The sequence below is a fragment of the Choloepus didactylus genome, assembly GCF_015220235.1.
Source record: "Choloepus didactylus isolate mChoDid1 chromosome 25 unlocalized genomic scaffold, mChoDid1.pri SUPER_25_unloc1, whole genome shotgun sequence".
Lineage (NCBI taxonomy): Eukaryota > Metazoa > Chordata > Mammalia > Pilosa > Megalonychidae > Choloepus > Choloepus didactylus.
The window spans coordinates 2,798,707-2,821,693 of NW_023637606.1; the positions used below are offsets into that span (position 1 = coordinate 2,798,707).

The 22,987-nt window shown below is 62.6% G+C and overlaps 1 protein-coding gene across 3 annotated transcripts in view; it reads right to left on the reverse strand.

Moving 5' to 3' along the window:
• Positions 1-618: 618 nt before the first annotated feature.
• The window catches only part of PIP5K1C (phosphatidylinositol-4-phosphate 5-kinase type 1 gamma), a 67,243-nt gene continuing 44,874 nt past the window's right edge, over positions 619-22,987 (reverse strand). Inside the window, exons 6-19 of one of the 3 annotated variants that reach the window (XM_037823957.1) lie at positions 21,532-21,684; positions 19,647-19,946; positions 18,227-18,432; positions 16,916-16,999; positions 14,903-14,951; positions 13,808-13,892; positions 12,018-12,179; positions 11,144-11,282; positions 11,030-11,062; positions 10,269-10,373; positions 8,166-8,286; positions 6,008-6,085; positions 3,430-3,513; positions 619-3,192 (exon numbers count right to left, since the gene is read on the reverse strand). In XM_037823957.1, the coding sequence (XP_037679885.1) occupies positions 3,190-3,192; positions 3,430-3,513; positions 6,008-6,085; positions 8,166-8,286; positions 10,269-10,373; positions 11,030-11,062; positions 11,144-11,282; positions 12,018-12,179; positions 13,808-13,892; positions 14,903-14,951; positions 16,916-16,999; positions 18,227-18,432; positions 19,647-19,946; positions 21,532-21,684 (1,602 nt within the window). In that variant the 3' untranslated portion in view covers positions 619-3,189. The remainder of the gene's footprint in view (positions 3,193-3,429; positions 3,514-6,007; positions 6,086-8,165; positions 8,287-10,268; positions 10,374-11,029; positions 11,063-11,143; positions 11,283-12,017; positions 12,180-13,807; positions 13,893-14,902; positions 14,952-16,915; positions 17,000-18,226; positions 18,433-19,646; positions 19,947-21,531; positions 21,685-22,987) is intronic. The other 2 variants (XM_037823958.1, XM_037823959.1) reach the window with 2 other exon arrangements.

The window sequence follows — 22,987 nt, forward strand, 5'->3', positions numbered from 1 at the left end:
CCCACTCCCCGTTACCGGAGCAACTCCCGCCCCCTTTTCAATCAACCTCCGCGCCCTCTCAGAACCAATCCAAGCCTTTAACCCTTATAGCTACCCCGCCCTCTAAACCGCCCAATATAAGCTTGTACTCTCCCCTAATAAACGCTCTCTCTTGGTTTTCATCATCCCAAAAAGAAACGTGTCCCGCCTGTTCCTTTCTCGCCGCCCTCCATACTTGCACGCCTCCCGCCGGGGACCTGGCCAAGTCCCCCGCCTCGCCCTCGCCTCCGGGAAAGAGCCCCCGCCGCCGGTACCCTCAGAGCAATCCTGGGAGCCTAGGATTTAGCAACCGGCCGCCACCCTCCCCCAGACGAATCAACTGCGACCGCACCCATCCATTACTCAGTTTGAACAATTCAGGCAGACTGAATGTAAAAACCTGGGGGGAGTGTGTGTGTGTTTGGGCCATGCTGCACGAGTGTCAGGTTCTTTAAATTTTCTGAGCCAAACTGATCTGAAATGAGAGAATCTCGTTTAAGATCCAGTCATGATTGTTTTCATCATTTAATCAATCGCAGGATAGTCTCTGTCTGCTCTGAGATGCTGTTTTAGAAACGATCGTCGGACTCCCACCCAGGCCCCTGAAACCCATGGGCACAGAGAGGCAGGCTGCTGCGCGATCACCCGATTTATTAGAGAGAATCGCTTCCACGTAAAAAGAATTGGGGGGCCGGGCGGGCTGGGGCCGGGGTTGCATACACGGGGCCAGCAGTGGCTGCGCGGCCAGAGGCGCCCCTGGATCTGGGTTCGGTGAGGATGGCGTCCCTCGGCTGAGCTGGAGGGTGCCAGGCTGTGGATTGTCACACCCCGGACCCCGGGGGCAGAGTCCACGCGACCCCTGGGCGAGTTAAGACACACGAGGTTTGCAGTTGTGTTTTGTTTCGACATCGGTTCGGCCAGAAAAACGAAGATCGGAGTGGGGCAGGTGATGGCGCGGTTCGATCGCCGGAGAGAAAGAGGTGGAAGGTGCGGGTCCCGGGGTGGGGGACCATGGCAGGGCCCCCCGGGGAGCCGGAGTAGTGCACTGAGCCAGGGCTGCAGGGGACAGGTCACTGCAGGGCGCCAGAGAGGAGGGGGAGGACGGTCGTTCTCCGAGCAGACGCCTTCCAGCTTGTACAGTCCAGTCGTCAGACACGTCCGCTTTCTTAGCAATAGCAGCTGTCAGGGGAAAGACGCCGGCGGGAGACGGAGTGTTTATGGATTTCTGAACTTGGGGGTGCAGCCGGGTGGCCCCAGGGGGCGTCCTCCTGGAGGGTGTGGGGAAGGCAAAGCGTCGCCAAACATCATAAATAGGCCTTGCCTTCCCGCGCCCCGAAAATCAGAAGTGAACGCCGTTGCACAGCTTCAGCCTCCACTTACAGTTCTCCAGGAAGGTACAAAAAACGTGACAAACACAAAACAGGTCTCCAAAGGGATCTTGAGAGCGTAACACAAAAATGGGGCTGTCAGGATGGAAGGGAGGCCTGCCCGGGTCTTGGTAAACCTTGAGGGGACCCGCAGAGACCCTGGGCTGGGGCTGGGGCTGCTCCCACCCAGGCCCCTCCTTGCTGAGCCTGCACCCCGAAGATCGGGACGGCTAGGGATGCCCCAGGGGCTGCGCCGATGGCTTCCAGATCAGGCCCGGGGGGCTTGTGATGGTCTTTGGTGCCAGGCCTCTGGGCAGAGAGGGGCTCCAGGTTTCTGGAAACTTCAGCACAGCCTCTGGGGGGCCGGGCAGGGCGGGACGGACGGGCGGGCGAGCTCGAGGCCCAGGGCCCAAACTGGCCTCCATGGGTGGGCGAGGATGGGGCGCGTTCGATCTGCAGCCCCACAAAGGCTCATTTCAACAGTAGCTTCCCCACGGACAGTCAGCCCACTGAGGGGCCTCCCCTGGCCACAGCCCAAGGGGCTGAATGGAAGGGGTGCTGTCACCACTCCTCAGGGCTGAGGTTTGTCTGGTGCCGACAGCGAGTGGGGCACGACCCTATGGGGCAGCTGGACCTGCAGGCTGTGCGTCCGAGACCCTGACTTCTCGGGGGAAGGCTCTCTGCAGGCCAAGGAGTGGGGTCCGTGGGAGGTGGAATGTTGGGGGGCTCCTGAAACAGGAAGGGAGCTTGCAAAGGGTTTAAAAAAAAAAATCAAACTCTTGGGTCAGTGGGTTCTTGGTCCCTGCATGGGGTTCTGCTTGCGGGGTGGGGAGCAAGGGCTGGGGAAGATTTGCGGGTGCAGCTACCACTCCAAGCCCCCTCCCAGCTCCTCCCATCTGAGGCAGCCTCGGGGGACCCACCCGGGGGAGAAAAACTGGCCAACATGCTGCCTTTCAGCAAGCTCGGGAAGTGGGGGCAGCGTGGGGGTGTCTGACAGCCCCCAAGACGCAGATGCTCCCCTACACAGCCGGCCCTGCTGGCTCGGAACCCAACGGACATCATAATTTTAAATCAAACAAACAAAAAGACGCCGCTCACTCCCGTCCTGAACGTCCCGAGCTCGGAAGGGGGTGTCTCCCAGCCTGGGCCCCTCTTCTGGACCCTCGCACGGCCCAGTGGGAGGATGTGAGAAAGGCCGCGGCCCTACTGTAGTCGCCTGGAGGCTCCTGCTCTTGGGGTTGCCCTGGGGGCCAGGGGGAGGACGCCCCTTGACGACAGAGTGGCGGAAACGAAGACGGTGAGCAGCTGCCGCCCTGAGTGAGCGCCCTGGGGAACGCAACCCCTAAACCTGAGCCGAGTGGGGGGCGGGCTGGACGGGCCTCGGGGGGCCAGGCCCCCGGGGTTCCCCAGAGCCGAGGGCAGCGGCCATGCCCCGCGGAGAACCAGGAAGTGCCGTCGGGCGGAGCGTCCTCCTTTTCCACTGTTTTTCCCTAAAAAAGCGCCTGCGAGCTACCGTCTCTGTGCAGACAGGGAGGACCCAAAATAAATACATGATTGAAGACTCGGGGGGGTTCACAGTATCACGGGCGCAGGTAGCTGACGGGGAGAGCTCGGGGGGCTCTGAGGCCGGGAGCGGCTGGCGCTGCAGGGTCGGGGGCTTGGCCGTCGGCGTCCGGCCTCCGTCGAGGAAGGGGGACGAGGTCGGGGCTCCGGGGGGCGGCCGTGAGGATCCCACGGGGCGACGAGGCAGCGGCTCCTTCAGGGATGGCGGCCGCTGGGCTCTGGGTTGGGGTCTGCATAGAAGTTACTGCAGGAGGCAAGAGGGGGAGCTGAGGGGGCGCTGGATGGGGGTGGGTGGGCCCCCTCCCCGCCTGCAGCGTCCCCCCCTGGCTGGGCCCTGTCGCCGGCTCCCTCATGGCCTGGTGTGGGCCCCCTCCTCCCTGCCTCAGTTTCCCCGCCGGTCGCCCGGACGTCTGGGGGCCGTGCCCTCTCGGGCCTGCCATGTCTGAGGGGTGGGTGAGCCCCCCGCCGGCCCCCCACTTACTGTGTCGCTCTCGCCGTCGGAGGCTGGGCGGGCTGGGGTGCTATAGTGGAGCGGGGAGTACACCCAGCTCCTGTCGTCGGTGGGCTGGCGGGCGGGAGCGGCAGGGAGCAGGGCAGAGCGGGCGGGCGCGCGCGGGACAGAGGAGAGCGAGGAGGAAAAAACAAGGAGAAGTAAAAGAGGCCGGACCCCACCAGCAGCGCGGCCCCCTGCCGGCCCCGTCCCTGCCGGGGGTCCTGCCGCGGCCTGGCTCGTGGGGAGCGGGAGAGGCTCGGGCCGGCGGGGTGCGTGCTCGGGGAGCAGAAGGGGCAGCGAGACAGAGCAGGGGGGCAGCGCGGTCACGGCGAGGGGGTGTGCGGAGCTCCCTCCCGGGGGTCCCGTCTCCCCGTCCTGGCCCCAGCCCGTCATGTCGCCCCGTGGGGGCACCGGGCGGCCACCGGCCCTCAGACGGGAGCAGAGTCCTGGGGCCCTTCAGTGTCCCCCGGTAGTGCCTGGAGGTCTTCCAGGACGTGCCCACGCGGCTGGCTGCCCCTCCCCGCCTGCACAGATCAGCCTGGGATGTGGGGGGAAACTGAGGCACAGGGGTCTCCCAGAGAGCCTTCCTTAGGAGGAGGGTGTGTGGCCCCCAGCCCCTTGCCTGCCCCTCCCAGGCCACTGGCCCATCCTGCTCCCCGTTTCTCCCGGGGCCTCGGTGGCCCCCCACTGTAGATGACCCGCAGCCTGCTCCCCATGGAGCCCCTGCTGAGGAGACCCCTGCCTGCCGCCACCGGGCGTCCCATGGCCCGTCCGACCCCTCATGACACCCAAACTCGGCCTGGTCCCCCCAGGCAGGTGGCCCCTGTTGCCTGCTCCTACCCGGGGCCCACCCAGGCCCCCCGACCTCCCCGGAGGCGCTGCAGGGTGAGGGTCCCTTCCACCAGATGTGTTCCCGGCTCGGTGGGACCCGCTTGCTGCGCTGCCCGGCCCAGGCACTGCAACAGCTCCTGGGAAGGCCTCCCCGGCCCTGGGTGGGCTGACCCTGCGCCCCCGGCACCCCGGGGGGACATAAAGGCACGTCCCAGCCGGTGTGGGGGGCGGGGGTGTCGGCAGCTACCCTGGGAGGCAGATAGTGGGCGGCCTGGCCCCTCCGGCTCTCGCGGTGGGGAAGGCCAGATGCTGCCCCGTCCTCCGGGGGGGAGGGCACGGGGGTCCGTCCGCCGTCAGCGGGCCGACCGGGTGGCAGGGACAAGGCCCCCGCGTGGACACCGGGGAATGGGGCCCTCGAGGCAGCCACAGTGTCCCAGTCCCCCCGGCTGGACCTCCCGCCCCGACACTGCTGCTCTCCCAGCAGCCGGGCTGGCTCCTCTCGCCCCCCGCAGCCCCTGGCTTATCTGGGGGTGACCCCTCTCCTGCCAACTCCCTGCGCCTGGCCGACGGGCCCTGGGTGAGGAGGGGTTTCCACCTCCAGAGCACAAGCCCCAGCTCGGGCCCCCACACCCCTGCAGGCCCCCGCTCGCTGTGTGGCTGGTGGCAGGGGGTGTTTCTTGGCCTCTTGGTGCCCGTTTCCCTGTCTGCTTCTCGCCGAGACAGCTGAAGCACCGACAAGGCTCCCGGGGACGCTGGGGGCTGCTTGGGACGACGGGACCTGGTTTTACCACGTGCTTGAGGGCACGTGACTGCACAGGGGGAGCCCCTACGGTGAGGTAAGGGGCGGTAGCCCCACTGGGGCCCACCCAGGAGGGCTGAGGGGTGGGGGGCAGGGGGCGGGAACAGGCCTGGGTGTGCCAGCCTGCTGGGACGTGACTTCAGGGCCAAGTGACACCATCGGGAGATGACACTCACGGGGGTGACACCATCATGGGGTGATGCTCATGTAAGTGACTGTCAGGGTGACACTATTGGGTGAACATTGTACAACTGTCAGGGTGACAGTTGTGGGGGTGACACTGTTGGGTGACACTTGTATGGGTGACTGTCGGGGTGACACCGTGGGGGGTGACACCATTGGGGTGATGCTTGTATGGGTGGCTGCAGGGGTGACACTGTCCGGGTGACACGATTGAGGTGACACCGCTGTGGGGGTGACACTGTTGTAGGGTGACGCTTGTATGAGTGACTGTCAGGGTGACAACATCATGAGTGAACCTTGTAGAACTGTCGGGGTGACACCGTCATGGGGGTGACACTGTCAGGGTGATGCTTATATAGGTGACTATCAGGGTGACACCACTGTGGTGTGACGCCTGTATGGGGTGACTGTTGGGGTGACACTGCCAGAGATGAAGCTTGTAGAACTGTTAGGGTGACAGCATCATGTGGTGACACCATTGGGGTGACGCTTGGGTGGACAACTGTTGGGGTCACGATGTTGTGGGGTGACACTGTCGGGGTGACGCTTGTAGAGCTGTCAGGGTGACACCGCCGTGGGGGTGACATCACGTGGGTGACGCCTGGCGCCCCACAGATGTGCGCTCGAGCAGCGCCGGGCGCAGTCACCGTCATGTCCCCAGGTCCTCTCAGGGACAACTGGGCGGCCGGAGCGCGCTGGGGGCCGGAGCTCTGCCCTGCCGGGGCCCCCTGCGAGGCCCACTGCGTCACTTACAGTCCCCGAGGAGCTCAGCGTCACGGCCCGCAGTCGGCGATGGCGGGGAGAGTAAATCCAGTACCTCCCGTCCGTGAACTGGGTGGCGGCGGGGGCGGGGCGGGCAGAAGGAAGACAGAGGACAGAGGATGAGGCCGCGGGAAGGGACGGGCAGGGGGTGGTGGGTGGCAGCGAGGGGGGTGCGAGCGGACGGCCAAAGCGGGAGGGGTGGGACCGCGGCCTGTGGCCAGGGAGAGGACGGAGGGGGACAGGCACACGCCCCCAGGCGGCGTCTCTAGGACAGGCGGGGTCATCGCGGCCTGGTGGACGCACACAGGCAGCCAGAGTCTGCCTACCCCCGGAGCCGAGAGCGGACAGCAGCCGTGGCTCTCCCTGTGGTGTCTGGGACGGTGTCACCCCTAAGCGGGGTCACTGGACTGGACTTCTGAGGCCCCCTGGTCACCCAGCTCACCCCAGCTCCCACGGGAGGCACAAGGGGGACAGACGCCTTCCAGCTCTGCGGGTCAGCCCTGTCCAGCTCAGACGTACCCAGACTCTTCCGGAAACATCCATAGCTCCTTGGCCCAGGGCGTAGGCAGCACGGCGCTCCCTCAGCCCCCCAACTCCGCTTCGGGAAGGCCCTTTGCCCTCCTGGAGGACGGAGCCTACCCGAGCTTGAAGAGCCTGCCTCCTCCAGCCCCGGCCATTGGCAGACCCCCGACCTCAGCCTGAGCCTCCCCACGGGGCCGGGGCCAGGACACGGGGCGGGCGACAGGGCTGGGACCTGAGGCTGAGGGGACGGCAGCAGCTTCCGGGGCCTCGGGGGGCCTGGCCTGGGTGGGGCCGGCAGGAGGCTCCCACCCCGCGGCGTTTGAACAAGAGAGACAGAGAGAGGGTGTGTGCGCACACAGTGTGCACAAGTGTGTATGAGTGTGCACGTACATCTGCGAGCGCCTGTGCAAATGTGAACGGGTGCCATGTGAGCACGTGTGTATCCGTGTGTGTTTGCCTGTGTGTGTGCGTCATGTGAGCACGTGTGCCCTGTGTGTGCCTGTGTGTGCCACGTGAGCACGTGTGCCTGTGTGTGCCATGTGAACACGTTTGCCCTGTGTGTGCCCGCATGGGTGTGTGTGCCTATGTGTGTGTGCCACGTGAGCACGTGTGCCCTGTGTGTGCCCGCATGGGTGTGTGTGCCTGTGTGTGTGCCTGTGTGAGCACGTGTGCCCTGTGAGTGCCTGCATGGGTGTGTGTGCCAGTGTGTGTGAGCCACGTGAGCACGTGTGCCCTGTGTGTGCCTGTGTGTGCCACGTGAGCACGTGTGCCTGTGTGTGCCTCTGTGTGTGTGCCATGTGAACACGTTTGCCCTGTGTGTGCCCGCATGGGCGTGTGTGCCTATGTGTGTGTGCCACATGAGCACGTGTGCCCTGTGTGTGCCCACATGGGTGTGTGTGCCTGTGTGCGCCATGTAAGGATGTGTGCCCTGTGTGTGCCCGCATGGGTGTGTGTGCCTGTGTGAGCACATGTGCCCTGTGAGTGCCTGCATGGGTGTGTGTGCCTGTGTGTGTGAGCCACGTGAGCACGTGTGCCCTGTGTGTGCCTGTGTGTGCCACGTGAGCACGTGTGCCTGTGTGTGCCTCTGTGTGTGTGCCATGTGAACACGTTTGCTCTGTGTGTGCCCGCATGGGTGTGTGTGCCTGTGTGTGTGAGCCACGTGAGCACGTGTGCCCTGTGTGTGCCCGCATGGGCGTGTGTGCCTGTGTGAGCATGTGTGCCTCTGTATGCCCGCATGGGTATGTGTGCCCGCATAGGCGTGTGTGCCTGTGTGAGCACATGTGCCTCTGTGTGCCCGCATGGGTGTGTGTGCCTATGTGTGAGCCACGTGAGCACGTGTGCCCTGTGTGTGCCCGCATGGGTGTGTGTGCCTGTGTGTGTGAGCCACGTGAGCACGTGTGCCCTGTGTGTGCCTGTGTGTGCCACGTGAGCATGTGTGCCCTGTGTGTGCCTGTGTGTGTGCCACATGAGCACGTGTGCCCTGTGTGTGCCTGCATGGGTGTGTTTGCCTGTGTGAGCACGTGAGCCATGAGCACACGTGCCCGTGGGTATGTACGTGCTATGTGAGCACGTGTGCCCGTGTGTGCACTGGCGTGGGTGTGTACGGGGGCTGACCCCAGGGACTTACGAAGTAGATGTCCGTGGCGGGCGCGTCGTCCTCGTCCGAGGCCTGGCTGGCGGGCTCCGAGGCCTGGCTGGCCGTCTCCACCTCGACGGCAGCCGAAGCAGAGGCCGTGGGCGCCTCCACCCTGGGGACACAGGGTGAGAAGCGGAAGTCCTGGGGCCGGGCCCTGGCAGCACCCCATCCTCCCAGAGCCCCGGACCCCTCCCTCAAGGTCCATGGCAGGGCCCCGCTCTCGAAGCATCTCCCGGAGTCGTCACTGAACCAAAGTCCCCGGAAACCTGGCTGTGCGCAGTGTGCCCTGATACAGCCCGTTTCGTGCAATCGCAACGACGAAACGACAAATCCCCCAAATGCTGCCCTTGACCCCTGGGATGATCTGCTGACCCCCTCACTGAGGGTAAACCCTGGCCTCGGCACCCACCCAGTGGGCAACTCTGGGCAGCCATGTGCTTTCACTGAGCCTCAGTTTCCCTCGTCAAATGGGGGTACAGGGTGCCTCCCGGCTGTGGGGTGGGAACCAAGATTTGCCTCTTGCTGGTTCTCGATGAGCCTTTTGCATGTGCCTGGTTTGAAAACCCTGGTGTGAACTGACCCACCGCCCCCCATCACGGTCTAACAAGGGGGTACAGCTGCCATCCCCGGGCAGAGCCAGGCCTGAGACCACGTGGGCACGCAGCACGGGGCCGGTGGCCAAGCCAAGGGTGCATGATGTGCCCCCCGGAATAAAGTGATCAGTTGCGTGACACCAAGGGCCTGTTCTCTGGTCATGTTTGATGTCAGGCTGCTTTCTGGAGTTTTTTTTTTCTTTTTGTGGGGGGGAAAGACTGCCTGAAATTTGACACGGCTAGGGTATGACAGCAAAAAAGCTGATAATGACAGAAACGGGCACGTACGTGGTGGGGAAAATGAACTCTTAATGGGTCAGGGCTTGGGGAGATCTTTTAAAACAGAACAGAAGGTCTAAAAAGCATGGAAAATGAAAATTATTACAAAGACAAGGATTTGATAACAGCACAATTAAAGCAGTAGAGCTAATGGACAAAAATCACAATAAGGACTTAAAGGAACTGAATGATTAACACAATAAATCAGACAGAACAGGCTGATGTAGAACCTTCCATCCCTTGACAGAGATGTACATTTTGTTCATATATCCCTGGAACATTTGTAAAGATGGATGTTATACTTGGCAAGAAAGACTTAAAAAAGAAAGCATAGATCTCACAGGGTTCTTTCTTCAAATCAACGTAGTCAACTTAGGAAAGAGTATACTAAAAAGGTGAACAACAACATAAAAAAATCCTAAAATTCTTGGAAGTTGAGCTGAACTCCTAAATAAGTGCCAGCTCAGGGTTTCCCACCAGCTGACCTTGGGGCCGGAACATTCTCTGGGGTGGTGGCATCCTGTGGAGGTGCTGGGCAGCATCCCTGGGCTCCCCCCACTCAATACCAGCAGCATCCCCTTCCCAATCATGACAATTACCAGTATTCCCCAACATTGTTCAATGTCTTTGGGAGTGGGGTGCAAAGTCTCCCCATATTGGTTGCAAACCACTGCCTTAGATCAAAGAGGAAACTGAAAAGAAAATCACCAACTATCTGTAAGGCAGTAAAAAGAAGGACTAGTTCTGGTCAAAACCTATGAGATGCAGCCAAAGCAGTCCTCAGAGGAAAACGCATAGCCTTAAATGCTTTTGTTATAAAAAGAAGAAAAAGGAAAACGAACTTAAGTGTTCAACTGATGGTTCGCGGCCAACCTTGCTGCTAGGTCTGGCCATGTGGCTGTGCCGTGGACAATGGGATTAGAGCAGGAATTATGCCCTTCACACACAGAGGCCGCTCCCTCCCCGTTCCCTTCCCCCTTTGCTCTGGCTGACACACAGATGCGTAGAAACCAGAGCAGCCGTGGGCTGTGGGTGAGAAGTAAACACCCATTCCGTCACTGGCTGGAGAAAGAATGAGACAAGGGTTCGAGTGCCCTGCCACGTGGTCCAGGGGGACGGCTTCCCTCCCTGAGCCGCGACGCGAGCCAGGGCACTGGGGACGAGGGCAGGGACCAAATGGGTGTGCCAGGCCCGACGTGGGTGCCCCAAGACTCGCACTCACCCCGCGTCCTCCTCCGTGGGGACTGCAATCTCCACGCTGCACGTGGGCTCCACCTGCACCGTGATCTGCTGCAGGTCCTCCTCCACATGGACATCCTCCTGGGGCCTGGGCGATGGGAGCGGGCCTCAGTTTCCCTCCTCACCCTCCACCCCTGAGGAGGGCCCACCGAGCTCGGGGTCTGGGGCTGATTTCCTGCCCAGAGGGGAGGTCTGAGCCTCCGGGCCACCACCCCACCCGGCAAGTTCCGTCTGAACTTCCCCAGCCTGGGGGGCTGCAGGGGGCAGGGACAGCCCCCCCGGGTCTCCCTGTGACTCTGGCACCCAGCCCGGGCCCACAGAGGATGGACGCTTGTCTGCTCAGTGCCAAAAGCAGGGTGTGGGGTGGGGTGCACACGGCCCCTTGTCTGTGTCAAAATAAAAGGGACAACAAGCACTTGTGCGTCTTCTGGTAAAAGCCTCAAATAACTTGTTAAAGAAACAAAGTGCGGCCAAGGGTCGCTCCTGGGGGCAGCAGATGTGGGAGGGGGCACTGTGCCGTATTCCCTTCTGCAGCTGTGAAGACGAGAATCGAGTGGCCGCCTGGCCCCGTTAGGAAAAATTTAGTGGACAGGGAAGCGGGGAGGAGAGGCCAGTTGGCCCCAGAGGCTCGGGGCAGATCAAAACTACAAAGTGACCCCCGAGACTCTGTGCGGGTCTAGACTTGCCCCCAGGAAAGGTCGGCCATGGAGAAGAAAGGAGGACAGGGGAGGGCAGGGCTCTCACCGGCCATCCTGTCCAGACGACTGTGTGCGCCGCCTGTAAGAGGGACGGAAACCGGTGACGTGACATGGAGGACACGGCTGTGCCCACAGCCCCTGCCCCCGGCCCCCCTCTTACCTGTACCGCGGCTGTTCCGACGTCTCCGACGGGGAGCGCTCGGGGATGGAGAGGGACGTGGAGGACAGCGTGGTGGCGATGGAGGCGGTGGTGGCCTCCTCAAAGGAAGGGGGCGTGCAGGGCAGGAGGTCGGGCCGGCCTGCGAGGGCAGGGGGTCAGCAGTGCACGGGGCCACCGTGTCCCCACCACCACCCCACCACGGGCCCGTCTCCGTCCTGCCTCTCCCCTCCTGCCCGGACGCTGCGCCCCTGTCCCACCCGCCACCCACACTCCTTTCTCCCCAAACAGCTGCTAAAAAGGCAGAAAAAACCTGAATACCAACACCCCCCCAACTTGCACAGAAACTTCTGGAAACTGCCTGGTGTTCTGAAAGGAACAACCATACCCCTCACCGTGGCTCACCAAGCCCTGCACAATCTACCCATCACCTCACCCCCTCCCTCCAGCAACCCGGGCCTCCTCTGCACCCCAAACTGGTAAGCGGGGCTCCCCCTGCCCCAGGGCCTTTGTACCCCGTTTTTCCTCATGGGTGCCATCCCCCCAGCCCTGCCGATTCCCGGGAGGGGATCGCCAGGACAAGGCCACCCCAAAGGAGCTTCACCCCGTCTCTGAAGTCTCCACACACCTCCGGGACGGGGTCCTCCCCCCTCCCCGGGCGGCACCCTCCATGCTGAGCTCCCCCGCGGCTCCGCCCCCTGCCAGGTGGTTCTGTAAACCCCTTGGGGATGGGGCGCAGGACCCGGGCCCCGCCCAGCTTCAGGGGTCTCCCATGGGCCGCTGCCCCCCGCGCATCCAGCTGCCCCTAGCCCTTCCCGCGTCCCTGCCTCCCCCCTCCCCCCACCCCGTGGCCCCTTTCCTGGCAGCACCCCCTTACTTTCGTCCTCCAGCGTGGGGTAGCTGCGGGCTCCCCGCAGGTCGTACTGTGCGTCCTCCCGCTCGCTGGGGATCTGGCCGGCCGAGAAGGCGGCCGTGGGCCCCAGGGGCTTGACGGCCAGCAAGGCGTTGCGCCCCTTCTTGGACGGCGACGACTTCAGGGCTGCGGAGGGGCCGTGGGGTCGGTGCTCCGTTCCACCCGCCCACCCTCCATCCAGCTGCCGCCCCGCCCATGCCCACCGCCCAGACCCCGCCCTCTCCGGGCCCCGCCCACCGCCCAGACCCCGCCCTTTCCCGGCCCTGCGCTCCACCCAGACTCCGCCCTCTACTAGCCACGCCCACCACCCAGGCTCCGCCCCCCTCCGGGGCCTGCGCACCGCCCAGACTCTGCTGGTCCCCAGGGCAGGGCCCACCGCACTCCCAGCTCCACCTGCCCACCACCTGGCCCCGCCCACCACCCAGCCCACGCTCTCCCGGCCCCGCCCACCTCCTGGGGAAGGAATGGCGTTAGCCCCCACCCCGCCCGTCCTCCCGCACCCCGCCCCGTCCTTCAAGGCCCTGGAAAAAGCCTCCTGGTGGTAAAAGCCCCACTTCAAACCCGGTTCTGCTGTGCGAGGCCCCGGGGCCTGGGTCACCCAGCCCCGACGCCAACAGCGAGCGGAGCTCCTGGGGACCCTGCTCGGCGCCTGCACCCCCAGGCCTCCCGGGGCAGGGCGCCCTCCCGGCCGGGCAGCTCTGGGTTAGCAGCTCCGGGGCTGCGGGGCCGGGAGCCGTGTCTGTAACAGTAAGTGACCCCTCAGGGCAGGGCCTGGCTCAGCCCATCTAAGTGCCAGGTTCAAGCCCAGCGTCAGCCCCCTGGCGGCCTCTGCCCCTGGGAGGCCGGGCAGGGGCTCCGTTTGCCTGCAGTGGAGCCACAGATTCACTAAAGTGGGCAAAGGCCTCTGGACGTCACAGGGAGGGTTCCAGGCAGTGCTGTGCTGGGACACGTCTAACTACAGCTCTCCCGGACAAAGGCCCCAATTTAGGGGGGTGTGCCCATCTCCATGGGGTACAGATTCCCACCCTGGTCACTTTCCAGCAGCAGACCCGGGACTGGGAAAAGGCACGCGTGGCTGCTGCTCAGCAGCCGGGTCAGGTTCCAGGGCACACTCACCCACAGACACTGCTGAGCGCCGGCTGTATGCCCAGCGCTGAGGATCTGCCCTCAGGGGGGCTTGTCAGTGGCAGGTGGGGGGCTGGGGTGGGTGATGAGTGATACACCAGGAAAAACCTTCCGGTGGCACGTGGGACACAGCTCCTGAGTCTGACCCCGGGCTCTAAAGCATCGCCCAAGGGGAAGTGGAGGCCCAGAGTTGATGTGGGGGCCCTGGCACAGGGGGCTGGAACCCCAAGGCCCTGCCTTGCCCGGCTGCCGTTTGCCCTGTGACAACCCTGATGCCGCCCGCTTTAGCCAATGGACGTGTGGCCCGCCCCTTGGGCCCTGCGGGTGATGCTGATGCCGCCGTAAAAGCCCCCCACCCTGACCACTCTATGTAGAGGAGAAAACCAAGGCACAGAGAGGGGCGACACTTGCTCAAGGTCACACAGCCTGGGTGAGGCCAAGCCGGGATTCCAACCCAGGCAGCACGGCCCCCGAGAGTGTGCTCGTCACCCCTGCTGGGGCAAACCTCGACGGGCCCCTTGTTGGGATGAAATCTCTGGCCCCACACAGTGGGATCAAGAGCCACTGCTCTGTCCCCCACCTCGGCCTCCCTGCCCCCTCCCCTCTACCCCCTCATTCCCAAAACTTACAGGAGTTCTTCCGAAAGACCGTGTTGCTCATGAACTTGAAAAAGCGCTCGGCGTAGAAGCTGGGGCGGTGGACAGAGACCGTGTCCTAGCAAGAGAGGCCGGCGGAAAGTGCCGGAGGTCAGCAGGTGAGCAGTGTGTGGGGGAGCACCATGCAGCTGGCAAAAAGGACAAGGGCTTCTGGCCGGACCCAGCCCTGGGACAAGCCCCTGCATGTCGGGGTCGGGGGGTGGGGGCTGCCTTCTGTGTGCAAAGGGGCAGAGACCAGGCACTGCGTGGGGACTGTCCGGAAGGGTCCCAAGAAACCGACTGCCTTTGGGGACTGGGATGGTTGGAAGGGAACAGGGTGGGAGTGCAGTTCATTCATTACAAACCCATTTGCGCTTTTTAACTTTTGAACCGAGTGAGTAAAATCAATATTCAAAGAGGTCAATGCTTAAGTATGAAGGTAAAAAAAACCAGATGGAGCCTCGGGAGCCGGGATTGGCCCACTATGGCCCCTGCCTGGTTGCAAATAAAGCTTTATTGGCACACGGCCATTCCCATGCATTGAAGGGGTGCCTGTGGCTGCACAGGGACCGCCTGGCCTGCAGACGGCAGCTGGCGCTCCTGGGTGCCAGCCGGGCTGGGAGGTCCCTGCAGATCTCCCCTTGGTGACCACAGACAAGCATGGCCCTCTCCGGGCCTCGTTTGCTCATTAGTGGAAGGGGGAGCCCAAAGACTGTGAGGATGTAGTGGGGTGCCCTCCACACAGCAGGGAGCCCACCAGGCGCAGGGTGCCATGGAAATGCTGAGCCCCTTACTGGGGACCCCTGACACCCCAGGACCCAGGACCCAGCCTCCTCATCTTCTAAGGCAGCGTTTCACCCTCAGCACGGCTGACATGGGGTCCAGATCCTTCTCTGGGGCGGGGGCCTCCTGGGTGCTGGAGGGGTTGAGTGGTGTCCCTGGGCTCCCCCCACTCGATGCCACCAGCAGCAAGCCCCCTCCCCCAGTTATGACAACCCAACCACCGATGTCTCCAAACAGTGCCCGTTGACCCCCGGGGGACGTGTGACCTAAAGCCACGGGGACACGGAGTCGGTGGTGGCCGCTCACCCCGTCGTGGACGAGAGCCTTCCAAGTGTGCTCGAGTTTCTTGATGAACCTGCAGAGAAAGGACACGGGGACGTCAGCCAGGCCTCCAGGTCAGCCACTTGCACCCAGGGGCGACTCTGCCCCCAGGGGACACCTGTGGCTGTCGCGACTGGGGGTGCCCCTGGCATCAAGTGAGGGGAGCCCAGGAGGCTGCTCTACACCCTTCGGCACTCAGGAAGCCCCAACCCCAGAGAACGATCCCACCCCGAACATCAGCTATGCTGGTTTGTGTCTACTGTGTCCCCCACAAAAGCCACGTTCTATAATGCAGTCTTGTGGGGGCAGACTGATTAGTCTTTTGATTAGGGTGGGACTTTTGACTGAGTTGTTTCCATGGAGATGTGACCCACCCATCCGGTGATTAGTTCACTGGAATCCTTAAGAGAGAAGCTAAGAGCCGACACCGACATAGATACTTGCCGATGCTTGGAGACACCTGGGAGATGCAGACAAAAAGACATTTGGAGGTGCTAAGCTAAGAGATGACGCCCAGAGTTTGCCCCAAAGAAGCTAAGAAAGGACCCCCGGATGCTTAGAGAGAAACACCCCGGGAGAACAAGCAGGGACACACAGGAGCTGAGAGAGAGAAGCTGAGAACGAGAATCTGAGAGAGACAGAAGCCCAGAGACATTTTGGAGAGAGCCATTTAAACCAGAACCCGGGAGCAAAGGACCAGCAGACGCCAGCCACGTGCCTTCCCAGCTGACAGGGGTGTTCTGGACGCCATCGGCCTCTCTTCAGTGAAGGTCTCCTCTTGTTGATGCCTTAGTTTGGATACTTTCATGGCTTTAGGAGTGTAAATTTATAACCAAATAGCCCCCTTTATAAAAGTCAATCCACTTCTGGTATTTTGCATAACGGCAGCATTAGCAAACCAGAACAGAGGGGGCAGAATTTGGATGAGAAATGGGGACGTCATGTTCAAAAACTACCCTTCTACAGCGTCTGAATGTATCACGAGCACATCTCGCCCTCATGGTAAAGAACTAAGCAATTTTAAGAATGCTCGTCACCGAAAGCTTACGAAGCACAGACGTGAACGAAAGGTCCCCTGTTGCCCCAACTCCCAGCAGCAGCTGCCGACAGGGATCAGGTGTCTGTTCCTTCTAGATTTTTCCAGGCACGTGGCCCAGGCTCAAGACCAGCTGGCACGCAGTGGGCTGTGAGCTTTTCTGCGGGCCGTGAAAGCTGTTCCCAGCTGTCACACTCCACGGCCGGGCGGGCAGCCCGGGGACTCTCTTGCTCCCGGCTCTGTCCCGGCCCTGGGCACACAGTAGGTGCTCAGCGGACGCAGCTAAGTCAGGGAGCGGCTGGCTGCCACCCCCGGCCACCCCCGGCCACCCGCTGCCTTTCCAGCCTGGGCTCGGCGTTAGCCTCAGCCGTCAGGGTTTCTGCACGTACTCCAGGGACTGTGGTTTTTCTCGGAAGGATCCCCAAAAGGGGACCTGGGGACGCGGGCCAGAAGCCTCCCTGCTGGGCTCCTGACAGAGGCACAAGTGCCGGTCTGGGTTGAATGGTACCCCCCAAAAAGACTGAAGTTGTAACCCCAGGTCCCAGGATGTGTGGCATTTGGAAAGAAGCTCATGACAGACAGAATCGGGCAGTTAAAACGATGTCACAGTGGGGTGGGGTGGGCCTTTCACCCAGTATGACAGGGTCCTTGTAAGAAGAGGCGATTCAGCCACCAGCAGACAGACAGACAGACAGACAGATGGGGGAGGCCAGGCCAGAAGCCAGGAGAGGGGCTGGATGCAGGGAGCAGGGCCTGGCTGACACCTTGATTTCAGGGTTCTGGCCCCCGAACCGGGAGACAAGCGGTTTGTCACTCTCTGCGGTACTTTGTGCGGCAGCTCCGGGAAACAAGGCTGGAGCCTTCTGGAAGGCTGAGGAAGGCCTGCGGCTGGGTGACGGGAGCACCGTCAGGCAGGCGCGTCCGTCCGTGAGTGGGGGAGCAGTGGGAGCCCTGGCACCCACCTGTAGGACTGCAGGATGTCGATGATGCCGATGTGTAGCAGGAGGCGCTCCCCTCGGCCGTTCACGGCGGGGATCCCGCCCATCCTGCGGGAGAGGGGACTGGTCAGCACCCACGGGGCTGGGCGGGCGCGGGGAGCTGCCTTCTGGGGGCTCAGCCCAGACATGGCCCCCTAGGAGGACCCCGTTCTCAGGACCACATGCCAGTTCCAAAACTGGGGGAACACAGGGAGCCAGGGCTGGCGTGCGGAGCAGCCAGGGGTGGAAGGAGCCTGGAGCCCAGGGGGTCCGAGCAGCCCTTGGAGGCTCCAAATGGCTCCGCATAGGTAGCAGCTTTGCTGCCCAGAGAGGTCCCAGCACCAGGGACCCCCACTCTGGGGGGAGCTGGAGGAGAGAGGGGGTTGCCTAGGGACCTGGCTCCGAGGCCCGGGCAAGCACATGGCCCACACAGGTACCTACACACATGTGCATGCACACACGCTCCCAGCAGGCCTCGAGGGGTTTTGGGCAATGTCAGGGGGACTTAACCGTGTCCCTCAGCATCAGGCCCCAGCCCTGAGTGGTTAGTGGGGTCACACTGCAGCAGCTGCCCAGGAACGCCCCCAACCCCACTGGCAGCAGTTCTCACTGCACGCCATGCTCCGCCGAGCTCACCTGCTCCCCCAGCCTCTCCCTGCCGTGCCCTGTGCAGACCCTACAAATGCCAGGTCGGAGTGAGGACGGGGCAGGGGGCATCGGCCTCTGCGTGCTGCCCCCACCCCCAGCCTCGCCCTCCCCGGAGCCCTGGGCCAAGTCCCCCCATGTCCTCCAGAGTCAAGTGTCCGGTGTGGAGGCCACCAGCTGCTGTGCGCCCCGGGAAAGAGCCCGCCCTCTCTGAGCCTTCATCTCTTCATCTCGAAATGGGGGTGATGCCCTCCTCCTCCACCTGGGGAAGGGAGCGAGCGCGGCGGCGAAGGCAGCCATAGGGCTTCCTGAGTGACCCCCCCCACGGCCTGCAGTGAGGAGGGGTGCGGAAGGACCCGCCCCCTGCCACGTGGTCGGTCTCCAAGGCTCCGCCCCGACACGGAGGCCGTCGGAATAGCCCCGCCCCCAGCCCTCACACGCCACCGGTCTCTATGGCCCCGCCCCCACATGGAGGCCGCCCAAGTAGCCCCGCCCCCGCAGCGACGGCCCCGCCCGCCACCCACGTGCCGTCCGTCTCATGGCCCCGCCCCCACGCGGAGGCCTTTCTAGCTAGTCCCGCCCCTCGCACCAATGGCCACGCCCCCCACGCGGAGGCCGCCCGACTAGCCCCGCCCCCGGCCCGGCACCCACGTGTCGTCCGTGTCGATGGCCTCGCCGCGCGCCGCGCCGCCCTGGATGGACTCCATGGCGGTGGAGTAGAGCGCCTTCTGGCCCAGCGGCCGCTTCTCGTCGGAGGGGCTCTGGGCGCCCTCGGCCTGGCGCTCGCGCTCGTGCTGGTCGATGCTGTGCACGCCCAGCAGCAGGCTGTAGTCCATGATCTTGAAGCTCTCCAGCACCTGCGGGCGCGCGCGGCGGCTCAGGGCAGGCACCCCAGCCTGGTACCCTCCCCCTCACCCCACTCCGGGCCCGACCCCTGCAGGGCCGGCCCCACGGCACCCCGCCTCCCGGGGCCAGGGGCCCAGTTCCTTCCCGACAGGTGCTCCGACCGCGACCCCCGGCCTTCCCAGGACATGCTCCCGCGTGCAGGCGCACCCCGAGGCGTGTGGATGCCCCAGAGCTGCAGGGACGGCTTCAGGGAACCCCCAAGGTCCCCCAAAGGACGCCGTGTTTGGTGCATCTGGGAGGCCCTCTAGGGGGTGTCTGTCAAGTTCTCAAAGCGCTCAGGGGGTGGAGGTGGCTGAGCGGGTGGGGGCTGCAGGCTAGGGAGCCCCTCGCTGAGCCCCCGTTTTCTCATCTCTGAAGTGGGGGCAGAGACCAGAGCTCCTGGCCTCGGGGCTCAAGTGAGCTTAGCCAGGGCCATGGAGGAGGCTGAGCTCCCAGAACGTCAGAGTCTCCCCTACTCCCCAATAACCACCCCACTCAGCAGGTGGGGAAACCGAGGCACCAAAAGGCAAGGTGTTGGGCCCGGGGCTGCTCAGCTGGATGTGGGAGAGCTGGGCTGGGCACCCGGGCTGCCTGGGGCCAGGCTCTGGAGCCGTCACTGTGGCACCAGGACTTGGTAGTATGACAGGGTCTCTTCTCTGGGGGTCTCTAGACCTGTCACCCCAGGGTGGGGGGTGCAGAGGGTAGGCGGGGGCAGGGCCAGCCTTTCTGGTCCCCACCACGAGTGAACGGCTCATGGAACAGTCGCTTCTTAGGGACATCACGCCCCTTTCCCCAGCTCAGGGCCAGGAAAGGTGGCCAGTCCCCCGTGACGTGGGCTTCGGTTTTCACCTTTGGGTGGAATCTGCGCAAGGACTACCTGGCTGCCTGGTGCTGGGGTTGCATCTTGGGCTTGGGGGGCTATGACTGGGGGTGCTGCTTCCGCATCACCCTCCTCCATGGGCCTGTGCAACTCCGGGATACGGATGAGGTGCCTGCTAGTCCTAAGCCATGCAGGGGGCTGGGGACCTCAAACTCATGTCCCACCCCCCACTCTGCTCCCCTGCTGGGAGGGGTCCTCCCCCACCCGTTTCCCCCACCACGACCCCATCCAAGCCCCAGGCGCCGGGAGACAGGTCCCGAATCCCAGCTGTGCAGGGGTCCACTCTGGCCGTGGGCTCCTCCTCACCAGGCAGTCCCGCTGCAGGGTCTTGACGAGGGCGGTGAAGGTATCGGCGTCGAGCATGAGCCCCTCGGGCATGTCCTGCATGAAGTCCAGGTCCTTGTAGGTGGGCACGCTCTTCTCCTTCTCCTTCTTGCTGGCCCGCCGCTTGTACGTGGAGCCCTTGAGGTCGAACTTGAGGTGCATCTTGACCACGCGGGGCAGGATGTTGTTCATGACCACCACGCGGATGTTCTTGCCGCCCGACTGCACACAGTACAGCCCGTAAAACTTGGGCAGCAGCGTCCGGGGGTTCTGGTTGAGGTTCTGTGGGTGCAGGGAGGGAGGGAGGGTCAGTTGGGGGCCTCGCCCACCCCCCTCAGCCTCAGTCTGTGGGCTCGAGCCTCTGGGGGACCGGGAGTCTACACCCCACACCTCCCACTCACCCCTTGGGTCTCTGGCCAGAGGCCACCGCCTCCGGAAGCCCTCTCTGACCCCTGACCTCTGACCCCCTGCTTGGCCCCCTCCCTCTACCCTCCCACAGCTCCCCCGACTCTACACAGTTGACGACGACCGGTTTGGTTCTGGGTCTCCCTGTTTGACTCTAAGCTCTGGGGGAGACGGTCACATTCTATCCAGAATTTTCCGTCCTCCGAGCTGCTTGTTGGGAATCAGCCACGTGTGGACATGTTTCGTGACCTCTGTACTTGTTTTAGCTCCTCGAATGCCGGCTCCCAGCACGTGGTGGGCGCTCACGGCCACACACTGGTTGGATGACGAGGCAAGCGTGCTCCCTGCCCATGGATTCTGGAGGGACCTGGGCCCTTTCGATAAAGACCCCCCCACCCCGCCCCAGGAAGCTCCCAAGAGGCGTTCTGGCGTCTTTCCAGCAGACTGGACCCCTGGGAGCCCCGGCCACCACAGGGGAGAGTAAGGGACGGGGACAGGGCCTGAGTGTCAGCAAACCGGGGCCCCAAATCCAGCCCCACCTCCTGTCTTCAGATGCCCCACGAGCTGAGAATAGTTTTTACGTGAAGACGGTTTGGAAAACAAATCAGAAAATTTTTTGCGGCATGTGAAACGGGACGGGATTCAAATGTCAGTGTCCATAAATACACCCCTCCCGGAACAGCGCACGCCCATGTGTGTGTGAGCTGCCGCCCAGGCTTGGCCGCCGTGAGCAGAGCTGCGCCACGGATGCCGTCTGGCCTGCAGAGCTGAGCGTATGTAGGACCTGGGCCTTGATGGAAACAGTTTGCCAAGCCCTGATCCAGGGGAACCGGGCAGGAGTCCCACCTCAGCCTCAATCACAGCAGATGCAGGATGCCCCAAGGGGGAAACTGAGTCACCGCAGAGCAGGCCCGAGGGGTGGGCAGTGGTTCTCGGACGGGCTCAGCAGAAGGGGAAGTTGCCCTCCATCCATAGTGGCTGGTGTGTCCTCTGAGGGTCCCGCCTGTCCCCCCACCCAGGGGGCTCCGTGCCCTTTATGGGTGTGAATCACCATGCGGGGGGGGGGGGTCTGGCAGCTGATCTTCTGGGGTGGCAGCTGGCGGCTGCCCGGCTCTCCGATGCCACCGGGGCTGGCCGCCGTGGCCGTGGCTGCAGATGTGGGTGCCACGTGACCAGAGAAAAGGACTGATGGCGGGCAAGTCTCCAGTGACTCCCAATACTCTCTCTTGGGCCCGCCCGGGAAGGGGGGCCCCCTGACTGGTGCAGTCTCGGAGCCGTCCGTCCCTGCCGGCTTCGGGAAAGGGGTTGGGGCCGAGCGGAATTGCTCTGTGCAACGCAGGGAAGAGGGGTTTGAACTCAGAGAGAAGCCAAGTCCAGGGTGTGGGCGAGTGAGGCCCCCAGTGGGCACCGCCAGCCCCTCCCCCGCCCTGCCCCCCTTGGGGTGCCAGGCAGGGCCACCCACCATGTAGTAGCCGGGCAGCAGCTTCTGCAGGAACTCCGCCTCCTTGTGCATGACCGTCTTGATGATGAACTCGTCGTCGCTGGTGACGTAGAAGAGGGAACCACTGGCGCCAGGGTTGGAGAGCTCGATCAGCGGCTCGTTGCACAGGGAGTACTGGAAAGGGGTGGGGGCTGTGAGCGGGCAAGGCGGGTCACCCCCCCCACCCACCGGGGTCCCTGATACTGGAGAGCACACATGCCTGGCTGGCGGCCCCTGGGCTGCTACAGGCCCAGGAACCGGTGGGCGTTTAGCTCCATTCTACAGATGAGCAAATGAAGGCTCAGAGAGGGACGGGGACTCACCCAAGGCCACATAGCAAGGACTCGAACCCCAGGCTGGCTCTGCAGGGCACAGGCCCCAGGCTGTCTCCCCTCCTTCATTAGTAACAGACCCCCCGAGTGTACTGGAGGTGCCAGTGCACCTGGCTAGGACTCTTTTCCCAGCCTTCCTTGCAGCCAGGGGAGGCCACGGAGCTCAGCTCTGGCCACTGGGTTGTAAGTAGAAGCTACTGAGTGCACCTCCTTTTAAATTTTTTTTTTATTAGAGAAGTTATGGGTTTATAAACCAATCCTGCATAAAATATAGGATTTCCACAGCCCACCCCACACCACCACCACCCACCTTGCACGGTACAGAACATTTGTTACAACTGTTGATAGCGCTTTTTCTTATAATTGTGCTATTTTTTAAATAGTGGGTACATTTGTTACAATTGATAAGAGATGATTAAAATAGTATTATTAACCATCATCCATAGTTTTTGTTAGGTTTATGTATTTTTTCCCATATACCACCTGTTTCGGTTTGCTAACACTGCCATTATGCAAAATATCAGAAATGGATTGGCTTTTATAAAGGGGATTTATTCGGGTACAAATTTAAAGTCCTAAGGCCATAGAAGTGTCCAGACTAAGGCACCAAGATGATACTTTTGTCAGCTGGGAAGGCATGTGGGTAGCCTGGTTTCAAAATGGCTTTCTCCAAAATGTCTCTGGGTCTCTTTTAGCTTCAGCTCCTGAGCATCTAAGCGTTGGGGTCTTCTCTTAGTTTCTCCAGAGCAAACTCTAGGCTACTATCGCCAAACATCTCCAAGCATCTCCAAGTGTCAGTGGCAGTGTCACCTCTTAGCTTCTCTCCAAAATGTCCCTCTCGGCTGCTCTGAGCTCCTTCTCTCCGTGAGCTCTCTCACCGGACTCCAGTGATTTAATCCAAGACCCAACCTGAACGAGCGGGATCCACATCTCCATGGAAATAATTCAATCAAACGTGTCCACCCTAATCAACAGACTCATCAGTCTGCCCCCACAAGACTGCATTAAAAAATATGGATTTTCGGGGGGACAAAATATATCCAAACTGGTACCACCCTATTACTACATTGGTGTCATACATTTATTGTAATTAAAGAACACTCTTA